The 21132-nt window shown below is 41.9% G+C and overlaps 1 protein-coding gene across 4 annotated transcripts; it reads right to left on the bottom strand.

Annotated features, from left to right (window-relative positions):
* Nucleotides 1-198: 198 nt before the first annotated feature.
* acot7 (acyl-CoA thioesterase 7) lies at nt 199-20738 on the bottom strand. Of its 4 annotated transcripts, XM_058084594.2 has the most exons (11): nt 20588-20738; nt 20394-20480; nt 16857-16974; nt 16400-16556; nt 11437-11528; nt 11083-11197; nt 10781-10867; nt 5982-6059; nt 5082-5198; nt 4360-4544; nt 199-492 (listed from the first exon to the last, which is right to left on the bottom strand). In XM_058084594.2, the coding sequence occupies exons 1-11, from the start codon at nt 20680-20682 to the stop codon at nt 394-396; spliced, it is 1230 nt and encodes a 409-aa protein (XP_057940577.2). In that variant the 5' UTR covers nt 20683-20738; the 3' UTR covers nt 199-393. The 4 variants fall into 4 exon arrangements, with proteins under 4 accessions (XP_057940577.2, XP_057940579.2, XP_057940575.2 ...); XM_058084596.2 differs by lacking the exon at nt 5982-6059 and having other exon boundaries at nt 20588-20737; XM_058084592.2 differs by lacking the exons at nt 20394-20480; nt 20588-20738 and adding an exon at nt 17416-17561.
* Between the last annotated feature and the right edge of the window lie 394 nt (nt 20739-21132).

Below are 21132 nucleotides of genomic sequence, written 5' to 3'. Positions count from 1 at the left end.
CAAGCCACCCCTGCAATCCCAGCCCTTCCCTCACATGGTGAAAAGATGGATAGCGTGTGTCCTCTCTGCCAAGGCATGCCCAAGACAATGACATCATCATCATCATCATCATCAAGTGAGCAAAGGACATGATGCGAGAGCCCAGACTCATGCTTGGATATTTTATTCATTATTATTCATGTCCCCCCCCCCCCCCCCTCCCATCTTGTACTCAATATATTACTGTTCTCTAATCTCATCATAAAATACTCAGCAGTTACATTAAAATAATTCTCTTATGGAGCCGATACTGTATGAACTCTTTGGTCAAGTTGTAAGACTAAGCTACAATTACAGGAGAGGAAGAGAAAGGAGAGCAGGCTTGATTTCCTTCAGTGTGGCGTTGTGGCGGTCTCACTGCTTGCCTTCCTTCTCTGCAAGTCTCTTGGCTTTATTGTGGAGGTAACGAGTTTGCCCTTCATCATAACGCCTCTGCTCCTCCTCCCCGCTCACCTGGGCAAAAAAAAAAAATTCACATATTTAACCAATTTTAATGTATTTTTGATACATTTATCCATGAGAATAAACTCCATCCATCTATCCATTTTTTTCCATTTATCCAAGTCGCTGGGGCAGCGGACTCAGTAGGGAAGCCCAGACTTCAAGAAAGACTCAATGTTGGGTCTCATGCAGAGCTTTTCTTCTCAACAACTCCAAACCACTGCATCACAAAGATGGAACATCTATTTTATAGCGCTAACCATTGTGCGCCCACCGGGGATACAAACCACGACCTCAAACCCGCCTGCCGACTGGGTGCGAGACATGCCCCCCCCCCAGTGTCCACCACAATACATCCATCATCGGGACTCGCCTACATGTGTTTCATTGTTTTGTAGTTTCCATTGCACCAAACATCGAGAACTGCACTAAAAGGCAGAAGACAATAACTGGAGTATACGTGTCACAGCTGTAGTACCATCTGTGCAATCATTGTGATTACAACAACGATAACGATGGAATCGCAGCACGTAGACGGTATCATGGCTGAGATGTTCGCCAATATGCCAACTCTGCTGTCATGCCGTCGCCATTAACCCAATGCATATTCAGCTGAACGCTGTGCCATCTAAAAATAAACACTAAACCTAGCTTGGGCTACAGCGGGTTGCCGTGACAACCAGCCTTGTTGTTCCTGCATGGGGACAACCAGCTGAGACTCTGCCACTAAGGAGAGAACAGAAGGAAGGAAGGAAGGCATCAAAGAAAGGAAGGAAACAATGAGGCTAGGGAAGATACCAAGAGACAAAGGAGAAGGAAAAAGAAGAAAGGGACAAAGGCAGTTGAAGAATAACGAAGAAAGAAGAATGGGAGACTGAAAGAACAAAAGTAACAAAAAGGAAAAAGAGCAATACGGAGTAGGAAATAGGAACAAGGGTTGAGGAAAGAACAAGAGTAGAAAGAGAAGGAAAGAGGAAATTAGCGTCATAGTGGGAAATGGTAATGGTTTTATTTCATTTGAACATGCATCAGATTCCAATTGAGTGCATCCCATAATCAGTTCACAGTTCCACATGTCCAAAAGGAGTAGGAAGAAGCAAAGCTTATTAAATCCTACCCCTCCATCTGGTACTTTTACAATCAGTAACTGTTACATTTGTTCACTTCCTATATATTAATATAGTTTGTTTTTTTTAATCACGTACCGAAGTACGAGGTGATATGACCATCCAATGACATAATGGGTACCATAGTAACTGTCAATATAGTGATATATATAGCACATCATGACTGGTTCAAGACTCTTCATCCTTGTATTTAGCAAACAACTGCTTGTAAAATAATGAGAAATTGAGGAAGAATGCGGAGTGGGTGGGCAGAAAGGAAAGGAGGAGGAAGGGGATCCAAGGAAGGAATACAGAGAGGTGATGCAGACAAAAGAAAAGGAAGCATGGCGAAAGGGAGATACACAGAAAAGGAAGGCATCCAAGGGTATCAGGAATAAAAAAGGAAATGAAAGATCCGGTAAAGTAGCATGAAGAAAGGGAAAAGACAGATAGTACCGTTGGAGGAATGGAGGGATGACACAGGGGAAAGGAAGCTACAGAGGAGAGAAAGGAGGCGAGTAGGATGAGATAAAGAATGTAGGGGTGACGGAAGATGAAATGAATGCATCTTAGTTTCCAGCATCATTCATAGCCATCACATTATAGACGGCACAAAAACAGCACGAGCTCATGCATGCAGCAGCAGCGCACACCAAGGACTCCAGGTTAGCCTTTTTAGGTGCTTCCAGGCATCATCACTCTTTTTTTTTTCCTTTCTTTCTGTTGGCCCATGCAGCACACAAATTATGGTGCATCCTTTCTCCTCATGCTGTCCTCCTTCCACAATTTAGCATTAATGTTACAATGACATCCGCCACACCATTCTCACAGCTCCAAACACCCGGTGAGCTAAAAAGGGAAAGTCTATAAATAGAAACACAGAGGGCTCACTGGAGAGGAAGCCTGAATAAGAGAATGGGGTGGCGGTGGAGGGGAAGTACCTGCAGTCAAAAATAGCTGAATTTTCTTTCACTACGGCTATTTATAGCACACAACTGGAGCTGGATCTGTCACAATGTAATGAAATATTCATCCATGAAGCCTCTGGCATTTCATCGTGTCGCTGGGGAGACTATTTTATCAGAAAACAAATACTGTATTACGTGTGGTGAGAATAATTTACATCTTCAATGTAAATGAGCACCACTAACCACTAATTATGCACGTTACGATTTATAAGTGAACCAAAGAGGCAGCAGCTTGACATAAAATTTCAATATAGAGACATGCAAATTACAAATTTATTTCCCTAAGTTACTACATTTATGAAGGTGCAATTACTTTTTTGGGAAAGCAAGTAATAACTCTAAATAATTAAGGTACCCAACTACTCTATAAAGTTTCTCTTTGAAATAAACATCTTTTCTGTCAGTATTTATGCCCAACATTATCCCTCACAACACATAAATGCATCCTTTTTTTCCCCCCTTTTGCTCATTTGGCGTGCGCCACAACGGAGTCCCTGCTGTGCAGGTTCCATTTACAGACATGAGGATAAATTATTGAAATCATCAAGAAAATTCCTTTTCGTTGTTTTGCTTCTCTCCTCATCAAATTGAGGCACACAGATACGTTACAGCGAGCACTATCAAGGCTACAGTTCCGTGCCATTAAAACAAAAGCCTGGAGCAGCTCATGCGAGGTGGAAAAGTAGCTAATGAAAGCATGGAAGCAGGCATACAAAAGGAACAGGCTTGTGTCAAATGGAAATGGGGACACTGGCAGGCACTTTGGTAAATGCCGACCAGCAGTGGAGGCTCTTGATTGAATTTTTTGTATAACCTGAACAAAAGCAGAGAAATGTGTTTGCAAACACGTAAAAGACTGAAGCTCTACGGTACCTTTAAGTGTGTTCAGGTCAATGGTCGTACCCATCAATTCGATTTTTCCCTACCCACACACACATTTAATACATGATAATAAACAAAAAAGGTGTTAAAGGGGAACTGAGAACCCATCGTTCACAATCCTTATGTGAACAATGGGTCCATTTCTTTCCCTTTTCTGTGCATTATAAACAAGAAAACAAGTTAATTTCAGTTAGCTTACAATGCTGTCATTATGTCAACTATGAATGATGCCACACATCATACGGATGCAGCTCATGAGCTACTGGAGACCCCTGACTTAGCGTGGTAATGTAGGCACCGCTGGTACAGCGGAGCCCAGGAGAAGCCAGACGTGCCTGCCCCGAGGTGAAGCACCCATTGTCGGGCACATTTTGTCAGAGGCACCATTGATGCAGTGGAGCTCAGAAGCCGGACGTGAGGGCGCCGCGTGGAAGCACAGCGTGTCCGACATTATCTGCACACTCTGTCTTGGAACCTAACACCATAGTGTTGCATCTTGGCTTATTTGCATAGTAACAGTGATTGGATGTTTGGAGGGGAAGGAGGGGCGATCCGGGCTGTGAAGAAACATGCGGCACGGCCACGGAGATGAGCAATGGTGGAGCCGTCTTGTGCTTTTTCTGGCTGAATTTTTTCTGAAATTCTGATTTGAGGAGACAATTTGTTGCCCCCCCCCCCCCCCAACGCCATTTTGATGTTGGATTTGTTTGAATTGGTTGTAGTAGTTACCGGGAAAAAAATGACAGAATAAGAACTAGGAAGAAGAAAAGGAGGAATAAATAGACAAAAATGTCCGACTACAATAACTTACGCTTTCAGCACACACAATGATAATTAAACATACCTGATTTTAATGTATATTTACAAATACATTAAAAAAAAATCTGTGCTTTCATGACTGAGTGTGGAAAGACGGTACTGACCTTAAGAGGGGGAACAGGCTGAGCTTTACCAAACCGGTCCAGCGAGATGAAAGTGAAGAAAGCCGAAACGGCACGATAGCTGACTTTCTCAGCATCAACCAGCGAGCAGGCATCTACCAGCACTTCTATCTCCATGGACTTGTTACTGACGAACGTGAGACGACCAGTGACAGTCACTATACAACCTTGATGAGGAAAAAGTAAATGGATGTCAATAAAAAGGAAAACAAAAAGTTTTGTTGATACTTTAGTAACAAATATTCTTTTAGTGTTTTATTAAAAAGGAATTTTATTATGTAGAGGTTCGACGGAAAATAAAGTAAACACTAATGTTTAAAAGGAGGGGACGAAATGTGTGAATGATGGGCAAAATTCAAAAGAAAGCCCGGTTCCCATTTAAGCTCTTCACCATTATCCTGATGTGTATGACACAAAAAAATATGTAATCATCCGCTTTCTAAAGTCCAAACTGTTATTACTGCTGGTTGTCATGGCGATGGGAAGTGAAGGCGTTAACCCTGCCGTCTGAGTTCTATTTTAAAGCTCACATAATAAACTAGAGTACATGGAAAATGAGCACTGGGCAGCAAAACATTCGTTGTGTGTCACATCTAATGTACAATCTTCATCTTTTGATTAAGTTGATTGTTCCAACATCCACACGTGTCTCATATACAAAGCAGCAATCATGAATGGGTGCATTTAGCTATCCTAGAGGTCACCTTTCTGGATCTTGCGATGGAAGTTGATGGCATCAACAGAAGCAGTGACTATGTTGGTGTTGCAGTGACGTGCTGCCACAATGCCCGCTACTTCATCCATCAACTTCATGGTCACGCCTGTTCAACACACAAGCACACAGCTTCAGTATCATATTTAGATGTCTGCGAATATCATTTCACCCCACAAATTGTTGCTTTTACACCTTAGATCCCAAAAGAAGCAAGTACATTGCACCGTTCATAGTCGAGCCTATGGAGAATCTTCAATGAACCTTGCATGCATGTTTTTGGACTGCACCTGCTTTGGATTTCTACCATCAGCTCTGATGTATTTTGGCTGAGTGACATCTATCAACATCCAGATGCCACATGTAACACAAAATCAATAAGTCTGCCTATGATGGCTTTTTTGACTCAGACCATTTATACTTTGTAATTTTTTTGCCTGATGTGTGGGAGTACAAACCAGCATATGCTGCTTGCTCAAAAACACAGCAGTCACAATAAAAGTGGGCCTGCTAGGTTGCTGTGCAATGAATTTTTGCTGAAAATTGATGAGACATCCGCTGCACTTTTGCTAATAACGCTCATGAAAGCTTTTGTGGGAGTTCAATCAGAAAGCTCTTGAAACTGCTGCCGCACTGCTTCACTTCTCCTGTCCCGTGCTGTCTGTAATATTTTCATTCCCCATTCTGAAGTCACTTCTTAATCTCCTCTAAGATCAGCAAATATGTGCCTGATGCCCTTTAAATACCACACCGACGCATGCATCCTGTACGTGAGCCCCACAAAGCAAACACTGTCTTCATGCAACCGGTCACCGTCCCTGCAAGGGTCACTCATCATTTTAAATAACAGATAAACAGTTTAGTTTATTATGTGGTTCAACTTGTGGCTCACCTGTCGTGTGTCTACCTCCAGATGAGAAAGTTGAGTGTACCAATCCCATCACGGTCGATTTTGTATTTCCTAAATGTCCTAAAAGACATACTGCATATTTGATCAAAATAAAAGTGTTTGCTGTTCAAGAAGGTGAATTATTAGTGGCACGGTTTAGAACAGTGGGACAGCATGTCAGGCCAACCTGACTGCGTACCCCTCCAATAGACATGTTGTGAACATAGTGTACCACTACACCGGAGATGGAAGTTAGATGGAAGATAATGACTTTTGGGAAGTAGGACCGCTTATTCTCACTCGGGTGGTGAGTATGCTGGAGCCTATCCCAGCTGTCTTCGGACGAGAGGCGGGGTACACCCTGGACTGGAGGCCAGCCAATCACAGGGCACATATAGACAAACAACCATTCACACTCGCATTCATACCTATGGACAATTTGGAGTCGCCAATTAACCTAGCATGTTTTTGGAATGTGGGAGGAAACCGGAGTACCCGGTCGCCAGCCAATCACAGGGCAACTTTCTTATGCAACATAATTATTCATTCATTCTCTACCGCTTTTCCTCACGAGGGTCGTGGGGGTGCTGGAGCCTATCCCAGCTGTCTTCGGGCGAGAGGCGGGGTACACCCTGGACTGGTAGCCAGCCAATCACAGGGCACATATATACAAACAACCATTCACACTCTTTCATACGTATAGACAATTTGGAGTCAAAACGTGATCAAACGTACTGTATCTTGTATGCAGTACTGTATATTAAAGCATGTGATAAATCTTAGCTGCCAACTGCATGCATACTTCATAAAACTCCATACTGTGCTCTCTGGAAGACCATGCATATTTAACTTGGTGCAACAAGAAGTGGAGGTTCTCCCTGTCCTTGAGGACCAAATATTTGTTATGTAACCACAGTGGTCAGTAGAATTGTGAAAGCATTAAACTAAGAAAAACCTCTATTGATGTGGACGACGTAAAAGGTTGATGGTACAAGTCAACATGAGACTGAAAATGAGGATGAGCGAGGCCAAGACAGCCCGAGGCCTGACGTTACACATTCACAGGGTGACATGGCACACTATGACTCCCTTTGCCGTAGGGCGAGAACAAACGAAGGGGGGATGGAAAGGGTTAGGACTGGCATGGCGACGCTGTGTGTGAAGAGGAAAGAGAGCTCAGGCCAAACCGGGGGAAAAAGGCCAATTAGTAACCAAGTCCCCAGTGCAGCCTAGTTTGCCAGAAGGCACAATACCTCTGTGATAATTCCTAGCGACCATTCCCATAAATCTACATGTGCACTGTGGTAGATTGGCAGCAGAACCATGGAGGGAGTCGACAAGGCAACCTTTATAGCCCATAAACATGCTTTATTCATATGAACCAGCCCATTAAAAGAGGGTCCGACTGATGAGAAGGGGAGGGAGGAATGGAAAAATGGTGAGGCCAAGGACTTCATGACCTCTGAGTCTTGACACCACAAGTTAAATGGTCTCCTGGGCTTAATTATTAAAGATAATTGATGGAAACACATTTTTTCCTACTGAAGTGTAAAAAAAAAAAAACACCATTCGTTTATGAACTGCTATGCTATGCTAACTTTGATTCTATTCTTGATTTGCTTTATTTGGATCATTAAATTAAGCAAATTAATGCTTGATCACTTCTTATGTCCCCGTCCCTGCGCTCTTGCTCACTTTCTTATCCGCACCCCTGCAAAGGCTTTGATCGTGGACAGCATCAAACTGTCGCTTAATGAGCTGTAACCATAGAAACGGTTTCTGTTATTCCTGTGCCTGGAGCACCCCACCCACATCCTTACAGCAACACCCATGAACAGTTGTGTTGTCCTTAATTGTTTTACGAAACACACATAAGGTTTAAGTCTGAAAAAAGAAATCAGGAATGGGCTCACCCTTTTTCACATCACTGTATATAAGAACTTTAGGGAGTTTTTGGAGGCAAAAAAAATCAATTTGTGATGCAAAATGAATATCCTAAATAGACACAAGATGAGTTTTTTGTACATTACAGCATTTGTTTCTAATTTTCAGCAAGCAAAATGCTCAGTATACTTATATTTAATAGACTACAGGGGTGTCCACCTGTGGAAATCAGCAGTAGTTTCCATGGAAACGGGTGATACGCTTCCCTAGAACATAGATGGTAAAGAAGCAGGGCCAACATGTGGCAAAGAAAAGGAAAAAGTACAAGTGCAGGTTGGAGGAATGCTGTGTTTCAAGACATTGTGATGAGGCAGTCTCAAAAGTTTGGCTCAGGATATCCTCGTAAACTGACGGTGCATTTAATGAGCAGCTTAATAATAGCGCGATACCAGATTTGTGATTCTCTTCACTTTTGTGGAGAATATTCCTTCCACCGAGCAGCGTGTGCATGTTTTATCAATACATATTACAACACATATATACATAATAGGTATGTTTTTAACATGGTCAGATTCTTGACGTTTCAGTTACTTTTGTATTACACTGTTCACACCATTAGGAACATCTAATCTAATCCAGTGATTTTCAACAACTGTGCCGCGGCACACAAGTGTGCCGTGAGAAATCGTCAGGTGTGCCGTGAGGAATTATTCAATATCATTTTTTTATTAATATGTATTAATAATTTTCTGCAAATGTCATTGTTGCGTGTCATTGGTGTAAAGACTGGCAGAGCAATGTAATATTCGTCCGTGTGGCAACACGTAGCTGATTGCCTCGTTCCTCTAATAGACTTAGTGATGCACGTGAGAGGTAGTGGTGACATGTAACATTGTTGGTTAAATTAGTATGCGGATCAAAAGGATCTGCTGTGGCGAGTCCGTAATCAGGAAAAAACTGAAAGAAGCAAATAATGTTGGTTATTGGTGTGCCGCAAATTTTTCCAACGTAAAAAACGTGCCATGGCTCAAAAAAGGTTGAAAAACACTGATCTAATCAATCAAATCAGATCCTATGTAAGAGTATGTTAAATGGGCTTTCACTTCTATCGCGCTTTTCCACCTCCAAGCCACTAAAACTGTAGAGGATTGAACCTGCAACCGTCAGGTTGGGGGAAGACCACTCTACCACCTGAGCTATCCTGCCAAGAGCCCTTGAGCAGCAAACCCATCTGGCGTTCGTCTGCAATAAATGCCACAAGACAAGACCATACATGTACAGTTCATATTGTCATGTCATTATTATACCTCACAGCCTCCATACCAGAAATTAACATCATTACTTGGATGGATGCTCTCGTATGAAATGACAGGACTCCAGATTAAAATTTCGAGTGTGTGTTTGCCAGCAGGCGATTCGCATGTTCTCTTGAATGTCCCTGTGTTTGTGCATGTGCTTTGTGTCTCCTTAGGCTGCTGCTAAGTAGGTCACATTTCCACAGCGCGGCTGGGAAACGTATACAGAAAGTGATTAGTTCGTATTCTCCAGTAGAAGTCCATTTTCTCAAGCAAAAGATGGAGAGGAGAGAGGAAGAAAACGAGGTAAGGTTGCCTGACCTGACTCCTGCTTATGTAAACAAAATAAGTGTAGAGTGAGCAGCAGTGGCGGCGAGCAACGGGGAACATTGCCTAATGAGCAATAGCATGTACAGACTTTGTGTATTGGAATTGACCTGCATGCTTGTTCCACATTTCAGTCTTAATTGGACAGATGTCCGAGCAAGATCTCCAAATTAAAAAGCAGAGCGTGACACGTGCAACATTTATCTGTCCTGCCTTTGCCCCCCCCTCCCTCCTCCTCCTCTCCGCTTCCTGTTCATTTGACTCACATCACTCTTGTTAACTCACGTTGCTCTCATGGCCTTTTTGCATCTGTGGCAGGTTGAAAGCTACACACTGTGTATGAAAAGTTGGCAAACGCCTCTTAATTAATTGTAACCATTGGAAGACACACTCAAACCGGGTCCGAACCCAGCGATGACCCATTACGACCCGTGACCAATTCAATTCAAATGAATGGGAGATATAATAACATCTCAGTGGCAGTTTGCTGGCTTAATTACTTCAGGTATTACAGTCGATGTGAGTGGGCATGCCCGGAGGCGGGCCGTGGGTGGAATAAATTAAAACATACCATTTTGGCAGGGAGCACAAATCAAAGGAAATACAGCTGGAATAGGTGCAGAATCTGCTAAATCTAAAAAGTTTTCTTTGCGGGTTATTGTGTGTAGCTGCTCTATAGGAGTCCACAACTCAATACAAAGGGTAAAAAAATATATTTGCTTCTGGCATTGTGGATTTGGACCTATGACTGACACATAAGACGCAGCATTGATTGAGAATAGTAATCGTTTCCCCTCCGCTTCTAGAAAAGCTACTACTGACTGGGCAAGATGGCCACCTCTGCCATCAAAGTATTAAAAGTGACATCATCATCATAACACACTTTGAGTGTCATGCAGTCGACGGATGCTATATATCTGTGCAAATGTTATTTCATCATGCTTTATTGATTCCCAAGGCAAGCCATCAATAACCAGTCAGCAGCCGGTCTTAAATCCTCATCCGTGGTGTCCAAAGCCAAGCCTGACAAAGTGAGTTACTGCTGCCAAACACTCAAAGTTGTTGGCAGCATCTTTAAGCAGCTCAAGAAAATGGGACTATAGCTGAACAATGCACTGCAAATATAAGATAAAAAAAGACTAGATTTGGGGGGGGGAATACTTAAAATTAGTATAATATATTTTATTCTTAAAATAGGTACATCCTGCTTATTTTTAGGTCTCCCGGCCAATTTTGTTAACTGAATGTGGCCTGCAAGCCAAAATGAAAATGAATGAGTAAAGATAATGGCCTCACCCCCATGTACATAGTCGTGGAGGGTGCAGTCAGAAGGACCCACCAGATGGATCAGGCTGGATTGGCTGAATCCGACTGTGTGCTTTTCTGCAATCAAAATGAACGATAAATGCAAATTTTGTGCATGCATGCTAAAAACTGTCAAAACTTTACGAGCTCATGACATGCAGTCTCCTGACAACCAGTTGTACCTTTTAACACATCATCTGTTTAAATGATCAGGATGACATAATTTAATATATTTTTTTTTAATTATAAATTCTACATGTTTTTTTGTTGGGCTCCCAATAAGTGAACGTTACCTGGTTTGGATGGAGGCGGCACAACCTCTTCAATCCTTTCTTTGGTTTTCAGTCTCTCCGTCTTCTGAGCCTCATAGCGTTTTCGACCCTCCTCCTCTTGTTCTCCACTATCATACTACAAATATATTTCAAACATCAGCATTGCGCATACTACTGCTAAACAGATATGGCACATCAAGGAGGGTTGCTCACAGTGGCATTCATGGAAAAGGATAAAATGTGAATCTGACAGTATTTCTTGACCATATGGCCTCTCTTATTAATTCATGCCTCCCTACATGATCAAGAGAAGGCAGGTAAAATGCCAACATTTTTTTCCCATTAAGGTCAGAGTGGCACAGGTTTTCCACGTACCTTGATGGGTGGCACTTCCATGACCTTGTCGACATTCTGCAGAGAGCAGGGGACGTACCACAGCACCGCCCTGTTGACCAGCTTTTTGGCACCTGCAGTCACACAAGAAAAGGTTGAAGTCTTCCTGAGGAAAATGTCACTGGGAATCACTTTCTGCTCCCAATAGATAATGGAGAAAGCCTTTTGGAAACTGTTAGGAAGAACAGTTTTGTCGTCCCTGGAAAACGATCACCGATTAGCAGGGAGGAACAACTGTAAATACACAAAACACTTCTGTTTTTGCAATGCATGCGTGCGCTGGCCATAGAAGAACTGGGAGGATTTTAGCTTAGTGGAATTGTGCACAGATCTCGCAAGGGGGCCGTGCATTATCATGATAAAACATGAGGTGATAGTTTTGAATCACTGGCACAACAATGGGCATCAAGATCTCGTTGAGGAATCACTATGCTTTCATCAATACAGAGCAGCTGCCCATATAATAACCACTCCGGCTCATCATGCGAACCGTTGACACAAACTCCATACACACTGTCTGCCATCTGAAAACCTCAAATTGGACATACAGTATTAAATACTTTTCTCCGGGTACTCCGGTTTCCTCCCACATTCCAAAAACATGCTAGGTTAATTGGCCACTCCAAATTGTCCATAGGTATGAATGTGAGTGTGAATGGTTGTTTGTCTATATGTGCCCTGTGATTGGCTGGCGACCAGTCCGGGGTGTACCCTGCCTCTCGCCCGAAGACAGCTGGGATAGGCTTCAGCACCCCCGCGACCCTCGTGAGGAAAAGCGATAGAAAATGAATGAATGAATGAATGAGTATTAAATACTGACGGCAAGTCACCTATTCTTGTTCTGTTGGCATATTATACGTATATCAGATAAGCAACATAGGTCTACCATAATAAAAACATACGTTGCTGGTAAAAAAAAAAATGTATTTTCTACCTTCATTTCAAAGTGTGCCGAGTAAAATGACATGACCTAGGACCATGTTGGACCTCAAACTACTTTTGGACAGACAGATCCCCTCCCACTCACACCAATTCCCATTCCTACACAGTTCCATATATGACAATTATGGAGGCAGCCTGTTGGTTGAAGCGTTCCGCCGCTCTGCTTCTCAGCACCAAGTCAACAAGCAAAAGATCAGAAAACAAACCTTGTAGAAAATCACTTCTCATCGCAATCAGGCGGGGAGGTTGTCATGGTAATATCTGGTCTACAGTACTCTGCCAACACTTTCTCACTTAATTTGCAAACCGAGAGAAGTGGAGGCTATTTTGATGCATTCAGGCACACGCACATGGCTGCATCATTAATGATGCCTAACATTTAAATATTATGGACCATAAATTTACTTTAAGATGCATAATCTCAACGTATTACAAAAACTGAGTGGGTAGCACATACTTAAAGCAGCTCTCTCTTGGGGAGTGGCATTTGCATTTTACACTCAAGTTAAAACCACACTGACAGCTTGGCAGTGCTGCCATGGCAACCCTGTTTTCCTGCTCCTTTCATTGGCTCCTGTATTGTCTGCAACCAGGAAGTTGCCCACAGGAGAAAGAGACGCATATTTACATATCCTTGATTAGACACTACTGGACCTTTTAAGTCAAGTGTGTTTAGGATGGAGAGATTAACTACTAGGAAGGAACCATCCCGGCTGCATCAGATCTTTCAAAGCTGCATTTAAAGTTCGACTTTTGGGTTATTTTGTGTATTGTATATTTTTGCAACTTTGTCGTTGCAGTGTGCGAGTTTGGTATTAAATAGGAAAATATGTTTTGCCTCTATATAGTGGCGGTTTTACAATAATGATCACAATTGCACTTAAGCTGCAGCAGAAGGACAAATGGCACTTGACAGTCTCAGCCCTATTTCAAACAATAAAGCCTTGCATGAGCAAATCTGCAGCAGTCAGTGAAAAGCTATGAAACCTGGATGGAAATGGCAGAAATAGCCCAGAGAGGCAATCCAATCAGCGTTACTCAAAAAGAAACACTTAAAATTAAGCGGCATAAAGCATTCAAATGTAAATAGAAAGTGGAGCCAAGCCAAGTCTACAGGTTTGTAGACTGCAAGACAAATAAATGGCAAATGATTAAAAATTGTAACAAGATTAAACAGTTTTTTTAATTAATTAATCATGATTAATCACCATTCGCAACCATGTCTGATATGTGCTGTATTTAATTAACAGAAAGATAAATGACAGGACAGCATTATACATATATATGAACTAGCATAAGAAGTTTGGGTAATGTTGTAAATCATCACAATACATCAAAATACTGCAACTACTACATGTTAATGCATTATCACAGCATTGACATCAAACCATGATTTTTTTTTTTTTTTTTTTTTTTTAAAGAGGGCTTCATAGGTGTATCCCCAATGACAGCATTCTAAGCTAGCTCAAATTAACCTGCTTTCTTGTATTATAATGCACAGCAAAGGGAAAGAAATATGTGTTTCACGCAAGGATCAGGAATGCAGGGCAAAATTCCCTCCCAAAAAGTGCAGTTGCCCTTTAAGGTGCTCTTGTTTAGATGACATGAGTGACATGCATGATTACACTACATTGCATCCAACATTGGGAATGTACAGATGAATGACCCAGCATCACACCACTCGACTGTCACGCTTATTTTAAGCCTCACCCATAATGCATTGCTCTCAGCTGTGTCTATGCATGCGTATGTGTGTGCCTGTGTACGTGTGTGGGTGAGTGTGTGCGTGTGGTTGTTGAGAGGGGTACAATTTGTGTATGCTGTGTTTATGAAAATGTGTGAATGAGTGTGCACGTAATGCAAGTGTTATTTACTTTTGGATGCATGTTGTGCAATGTCTGATGAGGATAAAGAAGTGTGAATGTGTGCACGGGTATTTTTGTATCGTTACCTTGTACTGTAAACATTTACTGTACATATTAAAAAGGCTGTGCGTATGTGTGTTGTATATAGTTTGTGCGCATGTGCATTGCGTACAGTGGGGACAATCATCACGGCTTGTGCCCACAGTCGGCAGGCTCCCCCTGGGGGGCCGTGACAGAGGCCTGCCTGATGAGATGCTGCCTGACTGTGGAACCTGAATGCCTACCACTAAAAACACACAACATACACATTAAGGCATGCACCCTAAAGAGCCTCCACTAGTATGTACGCATATACTGTATTCTTTAAGAAGAAGCATGAAGATTCACACTGAAAATCTACATATTTCATAGAAATATTTGTTAAAGCCATGATGCAATATCGAGTCAGCAATGTGAAAAGACTTCTAGACTTCTTGAAAGAGGGCAAGTGTGTGTGCTCATGATGTGTGGGTGTAAGAAAGCGTAGGGATATGCACAACGTGTCAGGCTGCACATAGCCTCCGTATGCACTGAGGTCATCGCTACACCAAGCGTGTGTGTGTGTGTGTGTGTGTGTGTGTGTGCGCGCGAGAGACACGTTCAGGTACACCCACTTGGCGTCCGTGTATGACTAGACCACAGTATGTGGGGCCTGATGCTAAGCCAACATGACAGAAGCAAATAATGTCTGCTCCCGTTATCTTCTCTTCCCCTTGGCCCCGCAGGAACCTTTTAAAAGGGCCAAACAGTGATACAAGCACATTCACAGGCATGCACATACAGTATGTATGCAAAACATATACAGGTATACTACATGCACACTCCACCTGGATTGACTATACTATGTACATTTTGCACAAAAAGAAAATCTGAGCCTATATTTGTTTAATTTGGAGTTATGGACAAGATACACTGCATTGTATCTCACGGCACCTCAGTCCCAAATTCTGTGAATAAAGTCAGCATAGATATTCACTAGTTTGTGTCTTCCTTAAAGTAACATTGGAACTAGGCACTCTCCATTACATGTCTGTCAGAGTGAGTGGTTTTACTTTATTTTAATTTTATTGGACCATCTAATGATCATATTGGGTACATGTCGGTAGACTGGACCATGACTCTTATTGATCTTAGTGTAAGTTGTGAATGTACGCTGCTCTCCATCTTCCAACCCAGCAACCAACACGTACAAGCCTGTTGCTAGGGCAACAGCTGTCTGGGGAATACTTTTTTTGTTTCTCACACCTCTCATCCTTCTCTCAAGCCTTTTCCCACCATCAGTCATTCCATTCATGGCCGTGCTCATCAATGTTCTGCTAGGTCTGTCTGTCTGTTGTTGGACTTTCTCACCCTCTTTTGATCAACTTGGATCAATAACAGTGAGACAGTCAGGTTCCTATTCAGGTTTCTAGTCTGTTAGAATTAAACACAGCACACAGAGTACTGTTAAATTAGACTCACAACATCCACTGAAGCTGTGAAAGTAGTAGGGCTTATTGTCTAGACTCTAGACTATGTACTAAGCAGGCTGCACCATAATGACAAACTCTGCCAGTGACAAAATATGGCCTCCCAAATGAACAGAGATCTTGTTACTGTGTGCGTGTGCTGCCCCCTACAGTACAACTGTTCTACTACACATGAATTTTCCAGTCCTGTTGAAAAACCCAGCTATTACCACACAGACCAGGGCCCTCAGTAATGAGGCACACCCTCATGTAACCAGCCACCGTTTGACGACCCTGCACCACATGAAGCTGCAGTGTTCCACTGAATAAAACAAATTTAAAAAGCACCCCAGATCCTGATGGACCCGCCTTCCACTATGCGGTGTAGAAAACATCTCAGGTGGAACACTGTATGTGTACCGTGGATTGCTATCAGTGCATGCCAGTACACATGAATGTTTATCATTGTCTGTATTCTTGCTGGAAGACGTCAGCAGAAAGGGAATGAGGTAAAAGGTGAACATTGCTGTGTGGCAGCAAGTGAACAAATACCTATAAAACCTGTAATACTTCCTATAGTACCTACAGTATAATACATATAAAAAGGAATACACCGTCTTCCAAAGAAAAATGTGAATGTTTGGTAAATACCTGTGAGGATGTTCTCAGCCATGACCTTGACCTGCACCTCCAGCGAGTGCTGCGAGGTGAATGTGATCTCAGCGGTGGCATGGGCGACCTCCCCGATGAACAAGGGGTACAAGAACTCCGTCTTTTCCACCCGGACCAAAGCAGCCATACAACGGTCCTGAAGGACACATAGATCAGTATCATACACCATCAACATTACAGTCCATTAACACAAAGAGGAACCAAGACTACAGTTAACATCTGATGATGACATCTGGTACCATGATGTCGGGGGCAGATAAATGTGTTGTCCTTAGTGCGTGCAAGTTTGACAACTAATGAAATAAGAGCCTGTAATTATGGGTGGGAAAATAACCCGTCTTCGGGCCAGCCAATCACAGGGCACATATAGACAAACAACCATTCACACTCACTTTGGAGTCGCCAATTAACCTAGCAGACGGTTGTATCCTCTTACCTCATTCTGTGTATTGCAGTGTCGTGTGCTGACAATGCATCCTGCTTCCTCTATCATCTTCAGAATGTTGCCGCCGTGCACGTTGCCTGCAATGTTTGCATCATCAGGCCGCATAATCCTGCAAAAAAAAAAAAAAAAACAGACTGAGATAACCGAGAGGTGATGAGGTTCTGTTTTTCAGTCATTATCAGGGGCTACTGTCATATGAACGAACAGTAGAATTAATTTTTAGCACCACCCCGATTTGAAATATTAGAGCCACAGATAATATTTATTTATCTGTACTATACAGATTGAAAATGCAACAAAATGGAGAGCATACAAGTGTATTCAGGAGTCAAAATTTCATGTCGCGTACTATAAATTTGTACATGTTGGTAGGTCTGCATTAAAATAAACACCCCTCGCGCTCCCCCGACAAAGTTAACCATGTGAGAAGATCGCAATGGCCGGGTCAGGGGCATTCATGCCACTCCTCACTTCTCCAATTGAGGAATTTCATCCACTACTATAAATGCCGTAGTTAAGAGTTCCATGTGTTATACAGATGATGCAGTACCTGCAGAGCTCATATCTGAAGCCTTCTCTGCCAGGTGACAGCTTGTCTTCTTCATAACGTGGAAATTTTCTTGGAGGCCTGAAGCAACGCATCTTCCCAGCCTGACCGTCTCAGTCTCTCTCTCTAACGAAGCCTCCTGAATGTCTTCGACACCCACGTCTGAGATGTGAGGCCCCGTGCTGTACCCATGGCGACTTTTAACGCAACACAACTGGTCGGTCTAGATCAGAACACTCCCACTGATGTGCTGATAAGACACCAGCTGATCAACAAGTACAATACGTACGACTGTCTAGGTGAGCGGCAGGTGACAAATCGGACATCTCAGTTGTACAGCTAATTCTTCTTGGTTGGTCAGTGGCATAGACAAACCAAGCATCATGGAAGATCACTCCTCAGCCTCCTTGGTAAGTTTATTCAAGGGTTCTGGAGAGGAGGGGCCGTCGGAGAGGCCGTCTGTGGACCAGCTCTACACTCAGCAGCATTCTTTAGGGTGCGTGGGAGTTTTCCCAACTAGTCTCTATGTGTTTTGTTGACTTGAAGTCAGGCAGAAGGCATAATAAATGTATTTTGAACATAAAAAAATAAACATTCAGACTACAACAAACCAACCAAAATCAATACAAATAAAAATATGTATGTATTTATACACGTACACATGGTCGAAATCTAGTCCCACTCCCCCAACCACCCAGATTCCAACCTCATCCCAAGAAAAATATATATTATTCCTTATCCACACAGAAAACCCCCATAGCCAACCACCCTCAGGCACCCAACCATGTGCCAAGAGCAACCAGTTCATTACTGCTCATCCTACCGTACATATACAGTCTAAAAAGTAATTCAGAGTATTTGTTGACACCACTTGATTTAATACATAAATGCAATGTAAACAATTTCATTAATTGATTTAGATAAACTTTCTAAGTTGCTAACTTACATGAACTTAATTTAGCATGTCATATACACTCAAATTTTATTGTTGGTAAGCTCAAAACGAAATTCAAGTTGCCATGACTTTATAAAATTAGCTTGGTAACAATTTTTCTCAACATTAACCTTTCCATTTAAAGTTCCATCTCGTACAAGACAAAACAGTGCAGGGGGCTGAAGCAACATTTCATGGTGAGTAAAGTATTTCTAATTGTTCGACTGAAGTGATGGGTTTAAATTAGTCACAGTAGACTTTCATTGAGAAAAGTAAAATTTAGCTTGTTTACTGCTACTTAAAAAGCTGTGTGCATTGTTATCATAATTAAGTAGACATCAAATTAAACTACTTTGAATATAATGATTGAGTCAGTTGACTTAACATATTATTTTGAGTTATGAACTTAAAAACTTGTCCCATGACAACAATTATTCAATAAGCATTACTTGAAAGAATCTTTGAGTGAAGAGGAAAAGCTAATTCGTGCAATGCAATATTGTTTGTTGGTTCAAAGCAATTTCAAATTAAGTTGTCATAACTAACAGACTAATGGAAACTGTTCAACTGCGTTGATTTTTTTTGTTGAGGCTAAACATTTATTTTTTGAGTGTAGTCTAGTACCAAAAGAAAGAAAGAAACCACCCCAATTAAACAGTCATTACATAAGCCATCATAAGCTAACATGGAGAGAAAAAACATCAATGTTATGGTATTGTTTCAGTGACATTGAAAAATAAGTGTGTGAGAGAATAAAGAAACATTCTTAAAAATACATCAAATTAAATAGTCAAACTTGAATCTTGCTACGAGGGGTCGCGGGGGTGCTGGAGCCTATCCCAGCTGTTTTCGGGCGAGAGGCGGGGTACAACCTGGACTGGTGGCCAGCCAACCACAGGGCACATATAGACAAACAACCATTCACACTCACATTCATACCTATGGACATGTATATTTTTATTCAAATCATGATGTGATCATCATCAGGGTCACCCCGCCTCTCCCCTCCCAAATGCAAATTACCCAACTGCATTAGGCTTTGCTCTCCAAATGTTTGTGTTCCACTTGTTCCACGCCCCAAGAGCTCCATCTGTTTGACATGTTCCACAAAAACATGTTCATTGATGTTCATAAGCAAACATCCCACCTTCCTTCTAGCAGTTGAATCATTGACACACCCAGAGCCCATCTTTGTTTAATTTGCTATAATTACAAGTCTAAACATGTTTTGACATTGTTTCCAGGAATACTTTTTTAATAATCAAATGTGAGGCGTCATTTCAACGACAGGTCAGTCCTCTTATGTCAACATGTCTAGTAGTGTTATGAACTTCCTTATCACAAAGCAGTGTGACACGACAACGGCAACAACTACTATCTAGTTACACAACATTAAAACATGCTCCCAGTGACTTCCTGTTCAGGGCAAAGTAAACTTCAAAATAAAAATAAGCATCAAGTCAGTGCTAAACACAGTGAGGCTGCTTTTCGGTTTTATGCTGCAGCAATCTGGAACAATCTTCCAGAAGCTATGAGACAGGCGTCAACACATACACACTTTAAAATATGGATTTTACTTTTTACAACTTCCTGTTTTAGTACTGGATATGCTTGTGTGACCGGTATGAAGGTGTTAGCTCCATCTGTCCGTTAAAACAAATAAAAACACCCACCACGCTACGGTCTGGCACATGAAGCCGACTCCATCAAAATACATTTATACTATTTTTATTCTAAATAAAAAGGCACCACGTTGATGGCATATACTTTATTTAAATGTACACGTCTTGGTGATGTCATCACGTACGACACAAGGAATTAAAACGAAAGCTCACCACGACACTTCCTGTATATGTGTTAAAGCTAATCCAAAAAAAAAAAAATAGAAGGATGTAAACGTGAATGTTTACAGACAAATAAAGCAAATTAAACGCTTGCGTAAACCCTGACAGTGACGTAAATGTGGCGACTGACTCCGTCAGTTCGGCGTACATGTAATGAATAAAAATACCGGGAAAAAAATAAAGCAATAAATAAATCATCCTACCGGCATAGCTGAAGGGACGATGCAATGTATGGAGCCTTCATCTCGGACGTCATGTTGATGAAGATGTCCTCTTTTCGGAGTGGACTCCTGATGGAGGAAAAGGGGACATACTGTCAGTGAAATGTCTCACAACATCCGGGACACTTCGGAATTAATTCAGCGCAACTAAAAAAAAAAGATAACATTTGTCTTACAGGTGTAATGAAACGCGATACGTTGGTAGAACCGTGCTGAAAATGCGGTTAGCGTGTTTAATAAATAAAGGCAACGACAGCCATTTTGCTTTCATTGCCTTTTGAACGAGGCAACACTGAGCCCTTGAATGCAACCTTCACCTTGCTGGTAGAGCTACTGGCCACAAGAGGGAAGCAGAGACCGCGTCGGTAGGATGGGTCCAGCACACTATTTTTGGATTACTTTTATTTGTTACATATTAAGTGTAGTGAAATTTAAAAACACGTGGCGTTTATCATGCCTTTGTCACATGAATAACAAGGAAATACATGCACTGGACACGATTTTAGGTACATCATCTCAATCAAATGATCAGTTTTTATTGACACTGAAAGAGGTATCAATTTAAAAATACAATAAACTGCAATTACTATAAAATATTTAAGTTTAAAATTGTATTAGTTGTTTCCAACACTGTTTTTCCCGACTTGGTTGAGGCTCCTTTTGCACGAATCACTTGCTTAATTCGGTCTAGCATTGAGGCAATCAGCCTGCGCCACTGTTG

Source organism: Doryrhamphus excisus, linkage group LG17 (assembly GCF_037039965.1).
Source record: "Doryrhamphus excisus strain RoL-2023G ecotype Guam linkage group LG17, RoL_Dexc_Guam_v1.1, whole genome shotgun sequence".
Lineage (NCBI taxonomy): Eukaryota > Metazoa > Chordata > Actinopteri > Syngnathiformes > Syngnathidae > Doryrhamphus > Doryrhamphus excisus.
The sequence above is the reverse complement of the archived record's forward strand: the minus strand, read 5'-3'. Positions and strand labels throughout refer to the sequence as shown.

Excerpts from the sequence above, each read along its gene's own strand:
- acot7 (XM_058084594.2), bottom strand. The coding sequence starts at position 20,682 with ATGAAAGCAAAATGGCTGTCGTTGCCTTTATTTATTAAACACGCTAAC. Across the intron at positions 16,557-16,856 it reads ACTGCAATACACAGAATGAG|GACCGTTGTATGGCTGCTTT; the intron begins GTAAGAGGATAC and ends TGTGTCCTTCAG. Across the intron at positions 493-4,359 it reads AGCCTGTTCCCCCTCTTAAG|GTGAGCGGGGAGGAGGAGCA; the intron begins GTCAGTACCGTC and ends TTTTTTGCCCAG.